Source organism: Alligator sinensis, unplaced genomic scaffold (genome assembly GCF_000455745.1).
Source record: "Alligator sinensis unplaced genomic scaffold, ASM45574v1 scaffold103_1, whole genome shotgun sequence".
Classification (NCBI taxonomy): domain Eukaryota; kingdom Metazoa; phylum Chordata; order Crocodylia; family Alligatoridae; genus Alligator; species Alligator sinensis.
In genome coordinates this window covers 210803-233359 of record NW_005842226.1, presented here as the reverse complement: position 1 = coordinate 233359, position 22557 = coordinate 210803, and the positions used below count along the sequence as shown (strand labels likewise).

At 51.1% G+C, this 22557-nt stretch overlaps 1 protein-coding gene across 2 annotated transcripts in view; it reads left to right on the top strand.

The window, feature by feature from the left end:
- The window catches only part of LOC102373234 (nuclear receptor ROR-beta-like), a 42140-nt gene extending 19602 nt beyond the window's left edge, over positions 1-22538 (top strand). Inside the window, exons 1-10 of one of the 2 annotated variants that reach the window (XM_025208335.1) lie at positions 4993-5124; positions 5890-5975; positions 6505-6646; positions 7497-7910; positions 8363-8484; positions 9023-9155; positions 15187-15294; positions 16498-16608; positions 16995-17107; positions 18317-22538. In XM_025208335.1, coding sequence (XP_025064120.1) covers positions 5112-5124; positions 5890-5975; positions 6505-6646; positions 7497-7910; positions 8363-8484; positions 9023-9155; positions 15187-15294; positions 16498-16608; positions 16995-17107; positions 18317-18478 — 1404 coding nt within the window. In that variant the 5' untranslated portion in view covers positions 4993-5111 and the 3' untranslated portion in view covers positions 18479-22538. Of the gene's footprint in view, positions 1-4992; positions 5125-5889; positions 5976-6504; positions 6647-7496; positions 7911-8362; positions 8485-9022; positions 9156-15186; positions 15295-16497; positions 16609-16994; positions 17108-18316 lie in introns of those variants that run through there. The other variant, XM_006027167.3, reaches the window with a different exon arrangement.
- Positions 22539-22557: the final 19 nt, after the last annotated feature.

Genomic DNA, 22557 nt, shown 5'->3' with positions numbered 1-22557 from the left:
CGCCCTTCCTCCACATGAGTGCCATATCCACAGGGATAACAGGCAATGTCCCCATGAAGAGTGCTGCCTCTTGGATGAGATGTATAAGTGAGGCCATGACGTATTCCACCCCAGACGTGGCCACGTGTGTTTGGTGGGTTGAGGAGTCCTTGGTTGACGGGTCTGTTTTCAGGGATGCAGAGAACCTGTATGTCCCATTGACTTTAAATGTACTGGTGGGCACGCAGCACTGTGGAATATCAGGTTTCCTTTTTTCTGACAGCTTTGGGAAACTATTGGCCAAAAGGTCCCTCTCACCCCTGGGGAGGTGGCTGAGAGAGAAAGAGTCTACAAAATCAGCCTGTGCAGCTTGGGGCAGCTTGGAAAATGAAAGGGATGAAACCTATTAGCAGCTCAGTAGAAAAGCCCTCCTCTGCAAAGCCCTCCTCTGGGCTGAGGGAAGAGGATTTGCCATGCTGCCAAAGGGGCCCTGAGCCAGGGTTTTTTGCTATATTGGTCCTAGGTTCTTGCCTTCCTCTACTTAATCCAGAGGGGGAAAGCTGGTGAAGTGCTGCCAGCAGGGCCAGCAGCTCCACAGGTGATATAGCCAGAAGGGAGCAGCAACCGCCCTGCTGCTCAGTGCTCTACCTCCTGCAGAGCCGGAGCCACGGGCCCACCCAGAGTTAGCTCCTGTTTGAGCTCCAGTAGCTGTTCAGTCTTGTTCTGAGGAGATGAAACCCTGGGAGGATGTTTCCCAGCAGGGGTCCAGGGAAGACTGGGGGGGGAGAAGCAGGGCAGGGGTCTGTGGTTTAGGTGCTGGGACGTGCTCCCATGGGGTCTAGAGACAGGGAGGGCAGGCTTATGGCTAGGGGAGGCTTGGCATTGACTTCAGTGCATGCTGCCTCTGGCCCAGGGGAGCAAATAAATCCATTCTAGGGCATCTTCCTGCAAGCATGCACAGGAGGGAAAGCCATGTTGCATCATTTCTTCTTCTCTCTCCCACTGCAGCCCCGCAGGTCTTTTCCCTACTGGGGACTTGCAGAAATGAGTTGGAAAAAGCCATTTCAGGTCCTTCAAAATCCCAGGTCTCTTTCTGCTAGACAAAGCCCCCAGGCTGTGGCCCAGTTCTAGCCTAACCCATTCCGTTCCATTTTGTCTCTCTCCTAAACACCCTCCCTGTCCTAAATTGGTGCTGCGCCTGGTTAAAAGGCTCCCAGGTTCCACCACAGGGTCTGCACTTCAGTGTCTTCTTATTCTCAGAGATCCCTCCAGCACCCCAGAACAGAGTTTTACATTTTGCCGAAAGAAAAGATGGAGCAAAGCTGAGTGCTGGCTGGGAGGTTTACCCCAAGGCACAGGATGCTCTGAGGACAGCCATCCTTTGCACATACAGTTGTCTCCTCCAGCAATGAAAAGCCTGGCTATCAGGTAGCTGCTAATGAGGCTCTGATAAGCCCATCTAAGACCTGTTCACACCCTCTCCCCAGAAGCCCCCAGCACCTGTACAGATGTTGTCAACAGGACTGTCCCCAAAGCACCCATGCTTCTGGGAAGATGGTGAGGGTGTATCCTTCCCCCACACAGACAGGGGGGAGTGAGTGCAGCCAGGACAATCCATTCCATTCTGCTCTGCAGGGCCCCCATGCACACAGCCCGGGGCACGGCCATGCTGCAGGCACGTACACTTATAACCTAGGATGCACGTGGGCTCTGTGTGTGTGTGTATATAGACCCACAGCTTGGAGAACACATGTTGTATACACATCCACCCTCCCACACATACACATGCAGGCACACATGCTGCATAAACACATACCCACTCAACCCAGAACAAATTACCCACCCCATCCTTGTCTCATACACAGATGTGCTGTACATACACCCACCACCTCACTGTCCCTCTCTTTCTCTCATACACACAAATGCAAGCACAACTGCTGCATACAAACAAATTCCAGGACCCAGACATAGTTCTGGTGCTTTATATGCACTCATTTAGATAACTTAGGATGCAGGCCTCTTGTGTATCCACCCTCCACACATGCACACGCAGCCAGGACAGGGAAGGCTATGCATGCATCCGCCCAGTCACACACCCAGTCTGGGACTCCTCCCTGCTCTACACCTGCACACACCCCAGCCCACACAAACTCCACTGTAGATACTCCAGGCTTATACCACAGCGAGAGAGATCGGAATGAGTGTGCATACTCCCAGATACACCCACATCTTCAGCACGGCCCTACACACTGCCTCATCCAGGACACAGCTGGCCTCCTCTGGCCCTGCACCACAAACTCCCAATGTCACTGCTACGTTAAACCTGCCAGCTCTGCTGCTCCTGTTATTGCTATGCCTTCATGCAGCTCAGCCAGGCAGTGCCCAAGTACCAGACACCTTAGCACCTGTTTTGTCTCCCCTCTTGCCAGAAACATGGAAGCAAGCCCACAAGTGCTGATATGGGGTCTCTCAAGGGGATATGGTGCTCTGTTCCCTTCTCACACCTGTAGGAGACACACAGCAAACTTGGCCTGTCTTGTTTCCCCTCCCCACCCCCTATCAACCCCATCCTGATGCTCTTCTGCCTCTGGCAGGAAAGTCAGTGATCTCACGGGAAAACCCAAAGGTCCCGAATGTTGCAGGTCCACCTCCCTGTGTCTGTCTCCATCTGTCTGCTTTGTTTTATGCCTTGGCTGTGAGCTCTTTGGGCCCAAGGCTGCCTATGTTCATTCAATGCCCAGCACAGTTGTCAGGACTGAGCTCTGCAGGCCTCAATAAATGACACTGATTCCTACAGGTGCTTTATGGTGGTGTCTTTAATGGGGGGAAACTGAGGCACGAAGCTGTGACATGCCTTGTAGAAAATCACCCAGCAGGGCAGTGGCAGAGCCAGGAGGAGAACCCAGCAATCTTAGCGCTTGCTAGGGCTCCATAGGGAAGTAGCAGCCCTTATGCTATAGGACTTGGCTATAATGGAGGCAGCTGGACTGAGGGTACTGGACACAGATTGGCCATGAGGTTCTCTGGCTCTGTAGCTTCCAGCCTGATCTGTCTAGGGTCACAACACAGGGTCTGCCTCAGTCCTGGCCGAACTAAGCAGCTGTGGGGTAAGCCAAGCCACGATGGGCCAATGACCCAGCCAGGCCTGGTAGCTTTTCATGTGTCTGTGCAAGTCCCTTTGACCCTTAGTGTCCTTAGTGCCTCTTGATGCTCATGTTGGGACCTGCCTTCCATGTCACGTCTGCTGGTTTCCTCTTTGAGAAGAGCAGCTGCGGAGGATCAGAGGCAAGGAAGCTTGTCCCTTTGTGCACCTGAGCCCTGAAATCCTTGTCCTCACCCATCCGCTACTGCAGGACTTGAAGTCCAGTCCTTTCTCTTCACATGCCAGGCCAGCTATAATGCATCCAGACAGTAAAGCTTTTTATTGCCATCTCCTGGGCAGAATGGGAACTGCCGCCCCTTGTCCATCTTTAAAATTCATACTATCATTGAAAATCCCAGAGCTGTTACAGCCTAAATATGCAAGTCAGACAGATTGTGGATGCCCCAGACTCCTCTTCCCTAATATATTCAGTGTATGTGCAGCTGTCACTGGGCAGGTGAGTGTTTTCATGCCGCTGGTTGCAATGACTAAGCCAGGCCCAGTCATCCCCGAGGTGGCTGCAGTGTGTCAATCCCAGGCCAGGTTTTGAGGAGAGGCTGTGTGATGGTGATAGTTCAGGGTAGCTGTGGGCCAGACAGAATTGCAGTGTGACTGTACCCAACCGCTTCAGTACAGAATCCCCTTCAGATTCATGGCAATGAGTGTGGCTCAGTTGGGGTCTGTGCTAGTGGCAGCAGTTAGACAGTGACCCCATTGGAGTGTCACAAATCCCATCCATGATACCAGCCAGAGCTGGATCAACGCATAGGGCAGGATTGTGCCTGCTCCGCCTGGGAAGGAAGAGATGACTATTGTCCTTCAAGCCAAACCACCCAGCGGTCAATTCAGCTATCAGGTGGAAGGGAACCAGCTGAGGCAGGGGACCGGCCATGAAACACAAAGCGCTTGATCCTGTGAGCAAGTGATGGGAGTGCCACAAGCTGTCACTATGTCACGGACAGCGGGTAGCTGGGGTCCAGGCTGGTTGCCAGGGGCCAAATCCCTGAAGCCACTGGCCAAACAGCCCGACAATCCCAGTGGAGAGGCCCAGGGCCAGGTTATAATTGGTGTGTGTTGAGTAAGGCCTGTCAAGGCTTCAGCTTGCAGGGTCCTACTGTGCAGGGTGCTGCACACGCCACACTGTCAAGGAGACAGTCTTGCCCTGTGTTTCAAGAGTGCTTGGTTACTCAGAGATCTGTATAGACGTACGTAGTGAGTTATGGACAAGGTACCAAAGAGGACACTCTATTTATAAAGTGTTCTTAGCAAACCCCCTGAACTATTTCTAGCCCCAGAGGGATGTGTCCTGCAAGGTAACAGAGTCTCTTGACTCTCCAGGGCTGCTAGCCAAGCACCTCTCCCCAGGGCACTTAAAAAGAAAGGAAGAAAGGACTGGAAACTGCAGAGTTAAACCACTCCTGTTCTGAGAATGGCCGATGAGCACATCCAAGGGGGAAGCACTGCAGAGATTCATAGATGCATAGACTGTAAGGCTGGAAGGGACCCTGGAAGATCATCTGGTCCAGCCCCCTGCACTAAGCAGGAAAGATAACTGGGGGTCAGGTGACTCCAGCAAGGTGACCATCCAGTTTCCTCTTGAAGATTTCCAGGGTAGGTGATTGTACCACCTCTGAAGGGAGCTTATTCCAGTCTGGACACCCTGACTGTGAAGAAGTTTTTCCTAATGTTAAGCCTGAATTGATCTTCCAGGAGTTTGTGGCCATTAATCCTGGTTTTCCTATCAGGGGTTTGGTGAACAGTTGTTCACCGAGCCCTTGATGTACACCCCTGGTGTAGTGGTAAGCTGCTACCAGGTCCTCTCTCTGAGAATACATTTTCTTTTCTTACAGCAGGGTCTTGGGGTTTGACACTTTTGAATCCCATAGAATGAGCAATGATCAAGGAATCAAAGAGCTGGGAGGGACCTCACTGAGACAGTCCCTGCCCTGACTGATTTGCATCTACAGGCGGGCAAAGAGGAAGGAACTATATGAAGAGGGCAGGTGTGTAGGATCATACCAGCAATCATCCATTTCTTGCATGCACTGGAAACCACCCTCAACTGCAACTAGGACACGTACAAAGCCAACCCAGCATGGGTCCATCCTGTAGGCAGGGGCACATGGACTTACCACAGTGGGAGCAGGGGAACAGTGTTTATGGCATGTCAGCAGCTCTGCAGATGCACTGTTACCCCTCACAGCTGCTGCAGGGGTAATTCTCATGTACCTCCAGACAGGAGCATGCACATGGGCAGTTACCATAGGACAGCTGACCCATGGAAAGGCTCCACTCCCACAAGAGCCAGTTCATGTGCCCCCATGCCTGCAGTCTTTTTATCCACCGGGGTAAAAGAGGATAAAAACCCTGAGTGGACCCTGGGGCCTGAGGCCTCAGCAGAGCTACCTGGTATTTGGTGCATGGGAGAGTGGAGGGGGCTAACTGCTGAGCTGAACACATGCTGCTGCTCAGTGCACAGGTTTGCAGGCTGGAAGCAGCACATGCCTGGTCCCAATGGGCTTTGTTCCCAGCTCTGCCACTGTCCTGCTGGCGGACCTCCAGGAAATCGCTTCCTCAGTTTCCCCACTGTAAAATGGAGGCAAAGGCAGTCCCCACCACACAGCAGGGCTTGCCAAGGTGTTTAAAGTGCCACCAGGCACCTGCCTGCAAAGGGGTAGGTGTTAATAATTCCTTTCACCAAAGACAAGGACTCTACGGTTAATTGTTTGGCATTGTCTGTTTTGTTCCTTCCCCGTCCCCCGCTGCAGCCCAAATCGAAGTGATCCCATGTAAGATCTGTGGAGACAAGTCTTCAGGGATTCACTATGGAGTCATTACGTGTGAAGGCTGCAAGGTGAGCCCTGGTCTGGGAGATGGATCAAACCTGTGGCTATCTTCAGGCCTCAGGCTAGCAGGTGTCATGGAGGGGACAGCCCCAGCCTGGTGACTAGGGAAGGGTGGCTTTGTTTCAGACCTGTTGGACCGTGAGCCCCCTGCTCAGCAGACACCAGAGCAGCCCCCGGCTGGGGTTTTCATGAAGCCTGAGTCAGATGCCCTGAAGCTCTGGGGAAGATCCCAGCTTAGGTGCTTTCCAGAGGAGGGCTGGATGGGACAGGCTGCACAGACCCTCCCTGGCAGTGCCTGGCTCCCATCATCACTGTCACACCACTTAGTGGGACTACCCTAGTGCACTCCCCACTGCCTCCTGCACAGGGGGAACAGCCCCTAGTTTCCACTGGGAATAGTCTGATGCAACAACAGGCAAGGCCTGCTGGGTTCCTAGGTGGGTTCCTTCAGAAGGCCCCTGCAATAGCTCTGCAAGCAGGCTGAGGCCAGGGGAGAGACCCCGTCCCCCCGTCTGACCTGTCCCCTTGTCCTCGCAGGGCTTCTTCAGGAGAAGCCAACAGAATAACGCCAGCTACTCCTGCTCACGCCAGAGGAACTGCCTGATTGACCGGACCAACCGAAACAGGTGCCAGCACTGCCGCCTGCAGAAGTGCCTGGCCCTGGGCATGTCGCGTGATGGTGAGTCTGCTTCATAGGAGGTTGCTTTGTCTGGGCACCTTGGGAACTCCTGAGCCCTGGGTTGGGCTGATTAATAGGGAGACGTTTGCTTGGTGGATACTGCTGCAGCCTGGGAGCCAGGAGAGCTGGACTCTAGCCCCAGCTCCATCACTGCCCTCCCTGCTAGCTCCCTGGGGCAGGCACCATCCTAATTAGAGCTGGGTGGATTTTTTTTTCAAAGAATAGTAAATTCACTAAAAAATGGAGTTTTGGTGTCTAAAACGATTCATGAAGCCAGCTGAAATTCGGAGGCTAGCTTGGGCCCAGAAAGGAGCGTGGGGATGTCCAAACCTTTAATTCTGGCCCTTCTCAAACAGGAGGTACCCTTCCGGAAATGCTGGTCTTCGTTGAAACACTGCCCTAACTTGAAAAACAATGCAAAAAGAAAAAGAAAAAAAAGGTTTTTAAAGGGGCTTCAGTAACCCAAAGCAAAATACCTGGCGTTGGACCCACTGGAGCTTTTCAGGGCTTCTTTGTTCCACTGAAAAACTTGAATAAGTTGTGCTCTGAATGGTGCCTCCAAGCCCTAGTTTGCCCGCTGCAACCATCTTTTCGTGTTCTCTGTGCGAAAGGCATATCCCGGGCCTCCTCCCAAAGAGGCTTCCCTGGGCTGCAGCAATAATGACGTTGAGAGAAAAACCCATCAGAGCACAGTAAATTGTCCTGAGGGTGCCAGGATTCCCTGGCCTCACCCCGCCGTCCTCTGAGCTTGGGGTGGCAGCACTGTTGTTAAGCCATGGTTTGCCAGGCACCATGTGCCACACACCTACTCCTATACCCTTGCTTCATTCTTACCCCCTCCTTTCCCCAGCGGTGAAATTTGGGCGCATGTCCAAAAAGCAGCGGGACAGCCTGTATGCTGAGGTACAGAAGCACCAGCAGAGTCAGGAGCAGAATGGCATCGCCAAGGACGACTCGGAAGGCCTGACCCGCGTCTACACGACCAGTGTGAGCAGCGGGCTCTCCGACCTGGATGACATCTCCACACTCTCGGACGGGCTCCTCTTTGACTTCCCGCTCACCCCCGAAGGGGGCAGCACCTACTACAACCTTGACCTCCTGACCTCCGCTCAGCCCTCGCCGGACCAGTCCAGCATGGACATCAGTGATGCCAAGCTCATCAAGCAGGAGCCCATCTACGAGCTGATGCTTGAACCAAGCCTCTTCACACACAGCACCTTGGAAGGCAGCCAGCTCACCTCGGATATTTCAGTGATTGAGATTGGTCAGTATACCCTCTGCCCTCTTACAGTATAATGTGGGCTTAGTTTGCCAGGGCCCAGGACAAAATCTGAATGCCAGATGAGCCGTGCTGGAAGCACAGGCCTCCAGTGCTGAGCTAAAAGGCCATTTCCATTAACTAAGAGGGGGAGTAGGCTAGTGTCTTCTTCTATGGGGAAACCTGATCTGTGCTGAAAGCAGCCGAAAGTACAGTAAGGGCTTCCAGTCTCTGGCATTTCCTTGCCATCCAAAGCCAGGCGAGCCACCCAGCCATAGGCGCTAACTTTGTTTTTTGCCAGTGGGTGCTTGCAGACATAAAAAGATTCCTGGGCTCAGATCCCTGGGCTCCCCCATGCACCATCCTAGGCTACGTTGTGGGAAGCTAGCTTTTGAGAACCCACTGACCCTAATACCTAAGGCCCCACCTCTCAGCTGTACTTTGGCTTTGCTCTATAGACCGAATTGCACAGACCGTGGTCAAATCCCACCTGGAGACCTGCCAGTACACGACCGAGGAGCTCAAGAAACTAGCATGGACATTGTACACCCAAGATGAGATCCGGAACCTGCAGAACAAGGTAACCACCTCCTGCTTCCTCCTGGCCACAGGGCCCTTGCCTCAGTGCTCCATGCTGCCACAGGATCCCACCCTAGCACTCTCCTTTCCTGGGTCACCCTACACCTACAGGAGCTCCTCACGGGTCAGGAGCTGTCCTCCTGTTCCTGCCTTAGGGTGCTGTTTGCTTCCCAGCTCGACAGTCCACAGGAGGTGGTGAATGAAGGATGGGATCGGGGAAGGGTATTGCCCAAAGATGCTGCCTCATAAGGCTGCCAGTGGGTTGGGGTCAAGGGCAGAACCCTACAGCCATGACCTCAGGGGGTGGCTGTGCAGCTTGGTGGGTGGGTTGCCATATTCCCAGGACTGGAGGTGCGCATCCCAGAGGGAGGTGCACACTTGTGGTTGGGGCCTGCCTCCAGGGCTGGCATATCCCAGAATGACACAGTACCAAGGGCACCCCTGCTGGCACCCCCCAAGTCCTGAGCCCAGGGAGCTGCAGAGGGGTGGGTGGTGACAGAGGGGAACAGGCTGTCTGAGATGCCCTGTTGTGACTGCAGAGCTGTGAGGCCATGTGGCAGCAGTGCTCCCTGCAGATCTCCAATGCCATCCAGTACGTGGTGGAGTTTGCCAAGCGCATCGACGGCTTCATGGAGCTCTGCCAGAATGACCAGATCATCCTCCTGAAAGCAGGTGAGAGAGCCGGGGACACAGGCTCACCATGCAGATACAGATGGGACCTTACCCACCCACAGTCCTCAGCTCCCAACAGCTCCAGCTCCTAGACAGATGAACACATGGTGTTCTAGCCCATGCACTGGCCACCAGGCAGTGCCATCAGGCTGCAAGAATGAAGATAGTTTGGGGGGCAGTTGTCATGGTGCTGGCACTATAAGGGGCTACCATATACTGGCCTTAAATGGGCCCTGGGAACATCAATACTGGCGGTTTGCTGGGACAGGGCCATGTCACTTTACTATGAGCTGGGCTGTTGTGGACTGTAGAACAGGTTGGGGCTGCTTTGCAGAAGCTGCTATAAATTGGAGCACCCTTGAGGCTGCTGTGATTTATGCCTGAGGTCATTCCCATCCCTGGGCCATTCCCATGAGCAAAAAAAGTGGCTGAGAGCCACCCTTCTGTCACTTCATAGCACCTCCAGGAGGCTCAGCCTGGTGACCAAAGCAGGAGCTGTCCGGAGCCCAGCAAGGCCCTGCCTGCTCTCTCGTGGGCCTGGCTCCTGGAAGCATTGCATGCCCTGCCCTCATGTGTGCACTCTGGACTTCCCTCTGCAGTCAGCTCAGTGACTAACAGAAAGGACCAGAGTTCAGCCTCAGGAGCTAGGTGCAGTGTCAGCCTAATCCCATCTTCCTTCCCAGTGCTCAATTTTGGCAGCTGTCTCTCACCTGGCATGGCAGCACATGCCACTGGTCACACTCTCCAGCATAGGCAATGCATGCCTCAAGGCTGGGGGGCATGGCGACCGCTCGCAGGCTGCCACATTCACCTTATCTGCCCTCTTCTGTCTGCACTCCAGAGTAGAGCACAGCCTAGTACCCCAGGAGACGGGGCTCACTGACTCCCAGTCACAGTTACCTAGTTAGTGACTAGCCAACAGGTTGCAAATCAACGGCCTCGAGTCTGTTCATAGCCACCTGCTCTGTTCATCAGCTCTCCCAGCTGTGCACTGCCCTCTGATTATCCCTGCAACCTGGGCCCCTGGGTCTGTGTTCAGGAAAATCCCCCAAGCTCTCTCGGTTCCTCAGACAGAGCAAGAGAAAAATAAACAGGCCAGGATCTCGGCTCGCATAAATTGGCACTGAAGCCAGTAGAGCCAAACAGGCTCCCACCAGCTGTGAATCAACCCCATAGTAATCTTTTGGTCCAACCCTTCCAGGCTGCCCTCCTTGCTATTCCACATCTGTGTTTAGTGCCATGAAAATAACTCCAGTCAGGGACTAAGACCATGTCCCAAGACAATGAGATTTGACTGCTGGATTGACTGCTTCCATTCTGTTATGCATTACTGTTACTCTTGCAACAGAAGACCTGAGCAGGGATTTGGGGCTCAGCTGCACTAGGTGCCACAAACACAGAACAGCAAAGCATTGGGCTTGTCAATGCAGGAAAGATGCACTAGTTTAGCTTAAACTGATTCTTACACCATTTTAATTTAACTGGTGAAAAGACCCCTGACTGTTTGCCTTCTGGTTCAAAAGTGATTCTTTCAGTTTGGCTTTAACTTGTCCTCAATCAACCAAAGTTCAACCAATTTAAACTGAGTTAAGCTGAGCCTGTGGAGCCATTCACATGGGGTTTGCTCCAATCAGTTTAAATTCATAGGACATGTTTCTCCTGCAGGCAAGGCCTAAGAAGGAGGCTGCCCTGCAAAAATAAGGTTTGGTTCCCTCCCTTGGGGCAGAGTCTGTCTGGAAATCAGGTCAGGGATATAGTGCTGACTTCAAACAAGAAGATACCAGTGCCCTGTGCTGTGTCACCGCTGGGGTTGGCTCCCAGTCAGCCCCCTCAGTGTAAGATCATGTCTCTCTGCAGTGAAACCACTGCCTACCATGAGAGACAAGACCCGGAGCTGAGAGAGCAGAGCCCAGAGTACTCATGAGACAAAGGCTATTGCCCTTCACTGAGGCCTAATCAAACCCTGTTTCCTTTTCAGTCTCCCATTCCACCTTCATGATCTTTTCTTCCTAAACAGTGATCCCATCTGAGCTCTTGGGTCTCTACTCTGCTGCTCTGGCTGCACTTGCTGTACAGACCCTCTCTATGGCCTGTTCCCAGCCTTCAATACAAGGAAGGGGAATTCTCACACCAATTATCCCTTCCTGCCTGTCCACTAATTCTGCCTTAAAGGTGCCTGTCACCAGCCACTGGCAGCTTTGCTACCTGGAAAGGCCTGAAGTCAGATGGCAGCCATGCCATCTGTGGTGCCAGATGTGGCAGATATGTGGCAGAGGTGCCAGATGTGCAGATACCAGGACAGCAGGCATGAGAGGTGTGGGCACCAAGTCACCAGGGACTGAGTACCAAATCATTTCAAGGTGGCTTTATAAAAACAACATTTTCTAGCAGATAGAGCAGAGCAGGCAGAGCCAGGACTCCTCAGTTCTCTTGCTAGCATTGCCACTGAGTCACTGATACATTTTGCAGTTGGTTGGGAACCTGGCCCTCGAGGGCTTTTTAACAACAGCTGCTTGAATGCTGGCCCCTAAGGCATGTCACATTCCTATGGTGACTTCTGAGGCCCTGAACTCAGCCTGCTCTATTAGGCTCCAGGCTTAATTTCTCTCTGTTGCCATGTCACATGCAGCTCTGAGCACCCTGAGGGAAGGGGTGAGAGGAGCCCCCAGCCCCCAATACACCCTTGTGCCCAGATCGAGTCTCCTCTCTTGTAGTGGTGCTGCTGCCTCTCTGAGTCCCAGGAGGTCATCATCACCTCTAGGCCTGGCCAGGGCTGCAGACGGGAATTGGGAGCCCTTGCGTGGTAAGAGAGAGCAGAAGCCAAAGCTGTCTCTTTTCCTCTTCTTCCATCTTCTCTTTCCTTCCCTTGTTAACTCTGTCCTCTTCCTCCTCTCTCCCTCTTCCCCTCATTTCTTTCCCCTTCTCTTCTTCATTATCCCTTCTACTTCCCCTCTTTCTCCCTCCCTTTCTCCCTCCATTCTTCCCAGCGTGCTGCATCCCTCCTTTCTCTCCCTCTTTAATCAAGGCCAAGACTGAACGATCTCACCTTCTGAGCACACACTCAGTCCCACCCCAGATGCCGCTCCATAATGCAGGCAGAACATCCATAGGTCCCATTTCCTTCCGCAGGGGAAGTGGAGAAGGGGAGTCTTGGCCTGAAAGCCGGCAGGAGCTGGGGCACAGTGCCAGTGGGCTGAGCCTGTCAGGCCTCCCAAATAACAGTGGAAGATCTAGTTGGCATCTCACAGCATGGGACACCCAAGTGCCTGCTCAGGCCTTTTTCAAGCTGTAGTGCTTGGGAGAGGAGGTGCCTCTTGCTCCGATGGTACCTCCTGGCAGCCAGTCTGCACAGCCACACCACTGGCATCCTCTGCAAAAGCAGGAGGCCTCTCAGGGTGGGCACTGAGGAGCTGGTGGCTCTGTGCTGGGACAGGTTAAGCAGTGGGGCACCACTCAAGAATTAATGTCCAGGCTGGATTTCTATCTGGAGGTTCCCTTTGCCTCATTGTTGTTTAGGGTCACTTGTAGGTCCAGGTCTGATTTTCAATCCCTCTCTTGCCTCCACGAGGTAAGGAGGGTCAGATCTGGCCAGTGATTCTCAACCAGGGTGCCGAGGCATCGTGGTGTGCTGAGAGATTCTTCTAAGAGTGCCACAGGGTGCTGTACCATATGAGAACTGGCATTTTCCAAGGTGGGCCTCAAGTCTAAACAAGGTAGAAGGCAGGGCAGGGTGGCACTTTACAGGCTAACTTGTTCATAGATTCATAGCATCTGATGAATTAGGCTGTAGCCTACAAAGGCTCATGCCTCTCTGAATAAGTTTGTCTCAGAACTCTGACCATACAAAGTGCTATTGAAATGCTGCCTGGTATTGCTATAGTGCCATTTACTTAAACATTTGTTGCTCTTTGCAGGGCTGGTTCTCTCTGGCCACCATAAAGCAGGTGTAAAACACTCCCACTCTCACCTAGAAGCACTTTGCACTAGTGTAGATGACACAAGGTGCAGAGTAATAAAGAACCAGGTCTGATGTTTCCAGCTAATGTTGCCTCCCTGCTGTCCTGCTGCGACTATGGTTGATTTCTCGTGTGTTGCTTTCCCAATGAAAATGATAGCGTGTTGGCCAAAATGGCATTTCTGCGAGGAATATTTTCATTTGATGAAGTTTTGCATCTCGAACCCCATAAGCTGTTGAAGAAAAAAGCTGATGGCAATGCAAAGCTTTCCTTTGCCATTGAAATTTGTCATGGGAACAAAGCAGAGCTTTCCTGATGAACCTGGAAATTACTTCCAGCCAGGAGTGTTGGGTGACCTATTACAGCAAGGGACAGCTCCTCTCTAAACCTCTGAAGTGGCTGGTCTGACAGTCTCCTGTAGAAATGTCACAGCAGCCAGAGCCAAAAGGAGAGGCGACTTTTATTTAGTTTGTGGATCGAGCCAATGCCTGGAAGCCCTGCTGATCAGTGAGGACCACCCTAGGCTCAGTAGCATGGGCACACAGAACAGAGGGCTCTCAAATAGCTAAGGTCAAAGTAGCAGCAGGGCAGCAATGATTCTCCCCAAAAGCATTGGGTGCTCCAGGCACCTGCTCTGCCCTGCAAACCAAACACTTTGCATCGACAAGGTCAGTTCCTTGAAGGAAACAACCTTGCACATGCTGAAGTCAAGAATGGTTTTGCCAGGGACTTGAAGGCAGCTGGTCATAATTACAGGCTTCTTGCTCTCACTGGTATGCAAGCTGGAGCCTCACTGGCAATGATGGAGGAAGCTTCAGGAATTTCAGGCTTGCCTGGGGAAGAAGGGATCCACCTTCAATTGGCTGCCTTCCTCACGGCCCTGCTTCCTGGGGAAGAGGCAAAAAGAGCCCAGGAGCTCAGGGCAGCTCTGCTGCTTCCTCCTCCTTCCCCTCCAGACAGCCTCTCTGCTATTGCTTCTTCCCCTGCAACACTGGGAAGATGCGTGGAGGCTGGGGGACAGGACTGATTCAGGGACTGGCGGGCCTGGCAAATGCGGGTTGCGAATTCCTGCAGTAGTGGCCAGAATCCTCTTACTAGATCCAAGGGCCAACCAGTCATCATAACACGCCCCACACCAAGCAGGATAAAACACAGCTGAGGCTCAGGGCCTCTGCACCACATCACCTCTGAGGGGACCCCAGCGAGAGAGTGGAGGAGAAGCCTCTGACCCAGGCACCTGCAGCCAGCCCAGCAAGCTCTCTGCTCGTGTGCAGATGTAGAGGGCACCCGACGTGTGTGCAGCCGCTGTCACTCCTCTCTCCTCTTGGTGTTGCATGCAAAGGCCCCCATCCTGCAGTGAGGTCCATGCTAGCAGATCAGACTGCAGGGCCGGGGGGGCCAAATCTGTTTCTTCATTGCCCTGTGCCTTGCATGGTTACTTATACCGGGACAAAGCTGCTGTCCACTTCCCCCTGGTACAGGTGACTGCAAGGGCAGGGTGACTGGGGATGGCTGGGCAGCCAAGTAGCCATCTGGCAGTAGCTACATTTGCTGCAGAACTGTTTAGACCTGGGTAGCACTGTTACACCCTCCTGCCTGGTCCTGAGAGACTGCAAATACCCTGGCACCTCCTAGCTGGCTCATTTTATGGAGCAACCCACCCTGGTGCCTCCTCCAAACTCTTCCATGCTGCAGCCCGTGCTCCTTCCTCCGGTTCTGCGCAGGTTGCTACCTCACAGCCCGAGCCTATTTGTCCTGAGCCGCAGAATCTAACCAGTGTCTTCCTTTCTTCCTTCCACTTTTTTTTATTTTGTTTTCACCTTCTCCTTTCTTCGTGTTATCTCTCTGCTGCCTGGGGCTGACTGACTGGATCATATTTCCCATTGTTGAAATATCATGGTCACAATTGCAATTCAAATCATAAACACAAATTCTAATTTTTTTAACTGTTTTTTTTTTAACCATTTGGAATTTTGACTCGGATTGGATTTTCTTTTCCTTTTTTTTCGGTCCTGGGACAATGGAAACCCTCCCTCCCCCATCCTCCTTGTCTGCTGTCTTTCTGCCTGCATTAGGTTGCCTGGAAGTGCTTCTGATCCGAATGATACGGGCATTCAACCCCTTGAACAACACGGTGCTCTTTGAGGGGAAGCACGGCGGAGTGCAGATGTTCAAATCACTTGGTAAGAGTGGAGTCGATTGCTCCTGGCTTTGCTGGGGTGGGGGGGCTAGGTAGGGGTAGCAGCTTTGCAACCCTTGTCTTTTGATGGTAAACCCCTCGGTAACAACAAACCTTAGTCCCATTCATTGCAGGGCCGTAGAGGTTATTCAGAAGCACCTAAGTGATGCAGGAGCACACTGACATTCACTGAACTTTGTGTTTCTGTCGCTTCTGTTCCTTAATGTCTTGCATCTTCTGTGGCAGTATCTCAGGGCATTTATGTTCAGGGATGGGAGAACTCTATAGGACTCCTGGCTTACACCTCATTCAAAAGGTGGCACAGCATCCTCATAATGTTCACAGCTGTATCAGAGGGAGCAGTGTCACTTCTTGTGGCACCAGCATTTCTGCTTCCTTGCTGACTCTTCTCTGACTCCTAGCCCTGCTTGGCTAGAGAGACCAACAGGGCCACAGCAAGAAGCAATGAGGCTGCAGACTGCAACCTCCACTGTGGAATGGTGCAGAAAGTCTGCAGCTGCTCAGCCTTGGGCAGCGAGCCCATGAGCCAAGTGGAATTGATGAGGTTGGGAGACAAGATGCTACAGATAGCACTCAGCAGGGGCACTCTTACCTGCGGGCCAGTATTGCCCACTACTGCCCAGTACTGCCTATGGTACCATGTGCTCCTTGCATGGAGCGGGGAGGCATAGATGGGTTTGGAAAAGCCAACTTTGCTTGTCTTTTTGATTCCCTGGAGTGGCAGTATTAGGGGAGGTGCATACTACCAGATTTGGCTGAGCCTCTAGTGACTTCCTTGAACCAACCTAAGTTAGATTAGGCCAGCACTTGGATGGGAGTTTCCAAGAGGCCCCGAGTGCTGTCAGAAGTCTTGCACGGGACAGGGTGCTTCTTGCTCTAATACTACTAGCAAGAAGATGGGATAGCACAGAAGCTGAGATTCTTAGCCATATGAAGCATATGTTCCCCCAGTATCTTCTGCTTCTCACCTGTTATCCAGAGACTCTCTGGTTGGGGACCTTGAAGTCCCTCTTATTTCCCTGCTTAGTCTTCGGCAGCCGTCCACATAACTCCCTTCCACCTCTGGCTCCAAGAGAAGGGCCCACATACTTGGCTGCCATCATGGCATGAGATGTACAGGGTGGGAGAAATGAATTGTTTGCAGTGCAGTGATATGACATTGCCTTTCCCCTTGCCCCCTTGTTAGGCTGTGATGACCTCATCAATGCCATCTTTGAGCTTGGAAGGAACCTGTGCCGGCTACAGCTGTCAGAGGAAGAGATTGCCCTATTTACTGCTGCTGTCCTGTTCTCTCCAGGTAAGGGAGAGAGGGAGGGCTATTAGGGGTTTCCATTTTGGAGCCCCCAGCTCCAGCCAGAAGAGTGCATTTTAGCTGCAGTGCTGGGGAGGATTAACCCTAAACTGGATCAGAGGCTGAAACACCCTAGTGAAATCAGAGACCGCTGATCATTGTCAGGTGGCACAAACTTATCAGGTGGACATGACCTGGCTCCTGCTGGAGCTCATAGCAGAACTCCCCAAAGGGAGCAGGATTGCAACCTATGAACTTCCAGTGCCTTTCAAATTAGCAGACCCCCAAGGGACAAGACCCTTGCTCAGGGAGTTGCTTGTGCACAGCCTTTGTATTGCAAGGATTCTGATCCCCTCCTGGCGCTGATAGAACTGTTGCCTGCCTGTTCTCAGATCGCCTGTGGCTTACGGAGTCCAAGAAGGTGCAGAAGCTCCAAGACAAGATCTACTTAGCTCTGCAGCATGAGATCCGGAAGAAGCACTCCAGCGAGGACAAGCTTTCCAAGGTAATAGGGCTGAGTGCGGACAACCTGAGGTGGTAGGGCCAATAGAACAGGGCCTCAAATACAGCCAGGAAGATGGGGACTAGAACCAAGGGAAAACTGTCTTGATGCCAGGAACCATTGTACTGTGTGTGGTCTCCCAGCATGGGAAAGTAAGAGGAGCCTTTAACAGGGAGATGTTTAAAACTAACCTGGACAAAGGACTAGACCACAGGGGCCATCCTGCCTTAGTTGGGTTCAGTGGGTTTGCTGGGCTTCCAGTAACAGGCCTAGATCTGTTAATGTTAGTCTGACAAGGAGCCATTTCGAATCCTCTAATCTGACGCAGGACAAAATAATACTCAGCTCTTACACTGTTCATCACTAGCACATCCCAAATTACTCTAAAAAGCAGCTCAGGATCATTTATCTCCATTTCACAGGTGGGGAAGCTGAGGCACAAAGGAAGGAAGTGACTTCCCCAGGGTTACCCAGCAGGCCAGTGGCATAGCCAGGACTAGAACTCAGGCACTCTTGAGACTCAAGCCAATGACCTATGCATGGTCCAGCCAAGACTGCCTACAAACTCTGCTTCCTGTCAGGGGTTCAGTGACAAGTGATTTCAGCATGACATGCAGCCGAGGATAAAAGGAAAGCAGAAAAGTGCAGTACCCTTCCTACATCCTCATGTGAGCTTCACGGCTGAATTATAATGGAGCCCACTCCTAGATGCAGTAAAGGGACATCCTTTATCCCAAGTGTTAGGGCCATGTGTGTTTGGAAGCCAGGTGCTATGGTTCCAGGCTAGCTCCCCAGGTACACAGAAAGCTGTTTGCACACAAATACTCATCTGTTATACTCCAATCCCACAATCAATGGGACCTTCAGGCAGGGGCAACAGCTAGTAGAAGGGAAAACCTCAGCTAGTCAAGGCTGTTGAAAACTGCTACAGCTGCTTTTTATTTCCTAAACTCCCCATGAAAATAGCAAACTGCTGCACTTCACTGGTGCAAAACAAGGCTCAAAGTGCTGCATCCTGCCTCTCTCAATTACCCAGGTGCAGTACATGAACTTGGAGATCTGACATTGGTATAAGCCCATCACAAGAGTGATGACTTACATCAGCGCTAGCTGGGGCATGGACTACGTTGCTGGAGATTAGGAGTGCCTGGTTCAAAGTGACACCAACAACAAGCCCAAATCTCACTCCCTTCCCTTCTTTTCTTCCTGCAGATGGTTTCCAAACTGCCCTTGATGAAAACCATTTGTAACCTGCACTTGGACAAGTTGGAATTTTTCCGGCTCCTGCATCCGGAGACTGCTCTGAATTTCCCCCCTCTGTACAAGGAGGTCTTCAACTCAGAGCTCCAATACAGTGACCCACGAGAGAGCTAAGGCCAAACTATCTGCTAGTTCCCAAAGTCTGGAGGCAAACAGAAACTTCCGGAGTTGAGGAGATTTATTTAAATCAAAGAATCAAGCCCAAAAGACCCTTTGGGGCTGGGTTATCTTCCCTCAGCCCCACCTCCTTGCTGTGGATTGCAATAGCTCTTGAATGTAATGCACCTTGAAGGAAAAGCAAACTGACTTTGCCACGCCGGTGAAATGAATGTGAAATCTCCGCTCAGTAGAGGAGACTCTCCTGTAAGTAGTATGGTACCAACACCTCCCCCAGTGCACAGATCTCAGTGGAGCATGCCCACGCACGCACATCCACAAGACACAGCGAAGGGACCTGCCCACCAGCGCTCGTCCGAGGATCAGAATTTGTTCCCACCTTGTTTTATGTTTGTTTTTAAATTAAACAAAACCCAGAGTGATGGAATGAAAAAAGGGGCAATACAGACTTGTTCAGAGAGGAAGCAAGCAAAAGAGTTAAGGTCCAAAAGCTGGAAGGATCCTAACTAGACCAGAGCAGAGGTAAAAAGTCAGTGTTTTACTCCTGCGTTACACTGGGGTTAATAACAGCACAAGGTACAGGGCAACAAAAAACCAGGCCCATAGTGACCAGGCTACCCTGGGAAAAATGGGGAGGCAGAAATTGAATATAGCATCCTCATAAGGAAAAGAAAGCTGCTAGGGTAAGAGTCTGAAGACTTCCAGTGAGGCAGGTTGAATGAGCTCCACGGTCAGGGTTAGGCTGCGTCTCCAGCTCTTTGCATCTAGGCAGAGTCAGCTAAGTCTGTCACCCCTCTGAAGTCCATGCGATCGACTAAACAAGTGTTTCAGGAATACTACCTGCCTTGCATGGACATTAAGTCTGGTGCACTTTCCCTAAAAGAACAGATTTGCTCTCATACCCATGGCCAAATCTCAGCCTCCAGCTAATGTGTACTGCTGCTGTGCACTGCCCTGTACCCCAGAGGCAGCTGCATTTTAGAGGTGCTGTGTGCATAGTGTCACTGCTTGGGGGTGAAAGCCACTGAAACCAGCAGTATGGTTGCAATCAGTAGTTAGTTTGGACCATGGATGTTATATTTTCATAGAAACCTCTGCTAAAGCTGTCCCATGAAACCCGGTGTCTCAGACGAACCTTCTTTTCCCAGAGAATTACTTGCTAAGTGAAGAATTCCCTCCCCCCCATACACAAAGAGTGGTGAGCCTCTTACGGCCTCAGCCTTCAGGGTCAGGCCACTCATGTTCATACAGGTAGAGGTCCCAAATTCGGTCCCCATGGTTGATGACTCATTCAGGGATGCAGCATTACTGAGTGAGCAACGGGGGCTATAAGGGGGCAATGCATCAAAGGCATCCCTGTGGGCCTGATCCTGACTGGTGCTCCACTTCCACTGACAGCCAGCACCTTGAGGCACACTATAAGAGAGGTGAATTCCCCATGCTCCGTGCAAAGCAAGCTGCAAAGAATGCTGCCTGCCAACTCACCAGCAGTGTCAGGGGAAAGCAGAGACCATCCTCTCTTTTGCCTCTTCAGTTTCTGGACGGTGAATTGTTCCTAAGACTTTTTTGGTTGCTTTTTGCTACTGATTTTTTTTTTTTTATGGTTCACTCTTAGTTTAGCAGAACTCAAGGGAACTTTTATCAACAGCAAAATTACTGTGTGTTGACAGAGACAAAGGTAATTATTCCTCTTCCCCGCGCCATCTCCAGTCTCCCCAAAGGCTATTTTGTAGGGGATGTACTACTAATGATGTCTCAGAGAAAAAAGACCAGGATCTACTTCCTTTGAGAACACCAGGGTGGAGGGACACCGTCTCTTTTGCTCTGTGTGACCACCCATCGCTTAGTTATGCTGCTGGCTATCTATTTTCTACGCCCTGCCTCCCATTGCCAAAACTTTTAGGAGGGGGGGAAAAGTGTTAGAAAGACAACAGTAACTTCTACCAACTAAAGGCCAATTTCCAGAGTTTCCTCCCCCCATTTATTCATTCCTTATATAGATACGGCCCTTTTCTAGTAGCCTAGGTCATCAACAGGGTTTGAACTGAAGTCCTGCAAATCCATAGTGCAGACCTCTTCTACTTCAGCTAAATGAACATCTCCAAGGCAGGTTTTTGTCTTCTGTGTCAGTGTTTCCTTACTTTTGCTGGCCCATGGACAACGAATCTCAAGAGAACATCAGGCTTTGCTCTCCCTGTTGACCTTAGCACTAGAATATTAGTCCTGTGGCTGGAAGCAGTGGCAGAGGGCCGAGTGGTCAGCATCCTGCCTGTGAGCTCCAGGTTGGATACCGCTGCTGTAAGCAAACCAGCCTGCAAAAGGTGAACACAACTCTCACTTATTCGGTCAGAGCTCTCTGAGGTGGGAATCCTATGACTCTGAGTAAAGACAGAATATAACCTGAACAAGAACCTGGGGCTTGGATCTTTCCTGAAAGCTACGGTACGCAAGATACTGCCGCAGGCTATTTCTTTTTGTTCCCTGCCTTCCTAACCTTCGCAGGGGAGATCAGAACTCTCTGGCCTAACTTATATTCATGACACTTATACACCCATTGCCTGTCCCTGAATTTGCTCAAATTGCAGAAAGCTGCTGGTTGACAGCAATGTTGAGTGCCATATACCAGGGGTAGGCAACCTTTTCTGGCTGTGGGCCGGAATGACCCACCCCAAAGTGGAGGCAACCAGGGGATGGGCACTAGGGTCTGGTTGCTGCTGCTGCTTTCCCTGCAACAGCACAGGGACAGCAGCCAAAGTCCAAGCCCCATGTCCAGGCCAGATCCAATGGTCCTGAAGGCCGTAGGCTGCCAACCCCCGCCATATACTGTTTCCCGAGGCAGTATTAGCAGGGGTGGGGCCTGGAGTCACTTATTTCCTACTCTCTTTGATCCCAGAGCTTTTGAGAAAAGTCAGTATTGCCTTTTTCATACACAGGGTTGTGCCTTTTGTAAAACCATTTCCAACAGCAGTACCATCTCCAGCAGTTTAGTGGCTGCCTTCCCAGATGGGAGACAGGCCTTAGGGAGAAAGCACGTGGGAAAACAAACATGCTTTGTTAAAGGGTCTCTTGTCCGTAGTTTCCACAAGAGGAGGATAATCCTTGTTTTAAAGGTAATCACTGCAGGTGTCTGGAAATGTTTGAGGGGGCGACGAAGGAAGAAAGCACATACCCTTTTCTGTCTTTGGTGTTCTCCAGGAAATGTGCACAAGGTTAATGTCACTGTTTTCATTTCATCAGCAAAAGATCAAGAAAGCACCTTAAATCAGGAAAGACTGAGCCCTCGCCACTGAGTTGCAATTTCCCTGCTGATGATGCAGTTTATATTAATAGGAAAAATTTTGGATTCTGAGCAATAAGAGGCCACAGGGGAATTTAAGGAAGAGGCTGGAAGTGCTAGACAAAGCCTAGCCTGCCAAACTGCAGCAATCAGCATTCTTACTTCCTTTTTAAAGGAACCAAGTTGTTGGTGAAATTATTTTTTTTTAATACGTCGGCTTATTAAAATGAATGGAATTTGGTCCCTTTTCACCCATAATGCCACATTCCAACAGCTGGCCAAAGCATTGCATTAAACAGTCTGAAAACTAAGATCTTCCATGCTGCCTAAGAGAATTAGATGCCCACTATAAGTAATGGGAGGTACTAATCTAAACCCCCTAGACACCTTTGCAAATCTTGGACAATACTTGTATTGCATATAGTTTCAAACAAGTTAATCTGGTGTAGATCACTCCCAGTTTAGCACTGGGGGTGTCTGCACATGCATTAACGCACTTTAGTTAATGCACATTAAATCTAGTACCACCATTGTGAAGTCCCAGGACAATGTGCATTAGCTTGTCTTAATGCACATTAACTAAAGAGCATGGTTTTTAGTGACACTTAATTTGCTTTAGCCTATTTTAATGTGTATTAACTAAATAGTACTTTTTTAGTGACACTTTTTTTTTTTAGTGACGCTCACTCTGTCCCATATATAGGCCAGTTTCCACGACCTATCTTGACATGTTTCATTAATTGTAAAAAAAAATCATTTAAAAAAAGTTTAAAGGTTTTATTTAGAGAAACTAACCGAA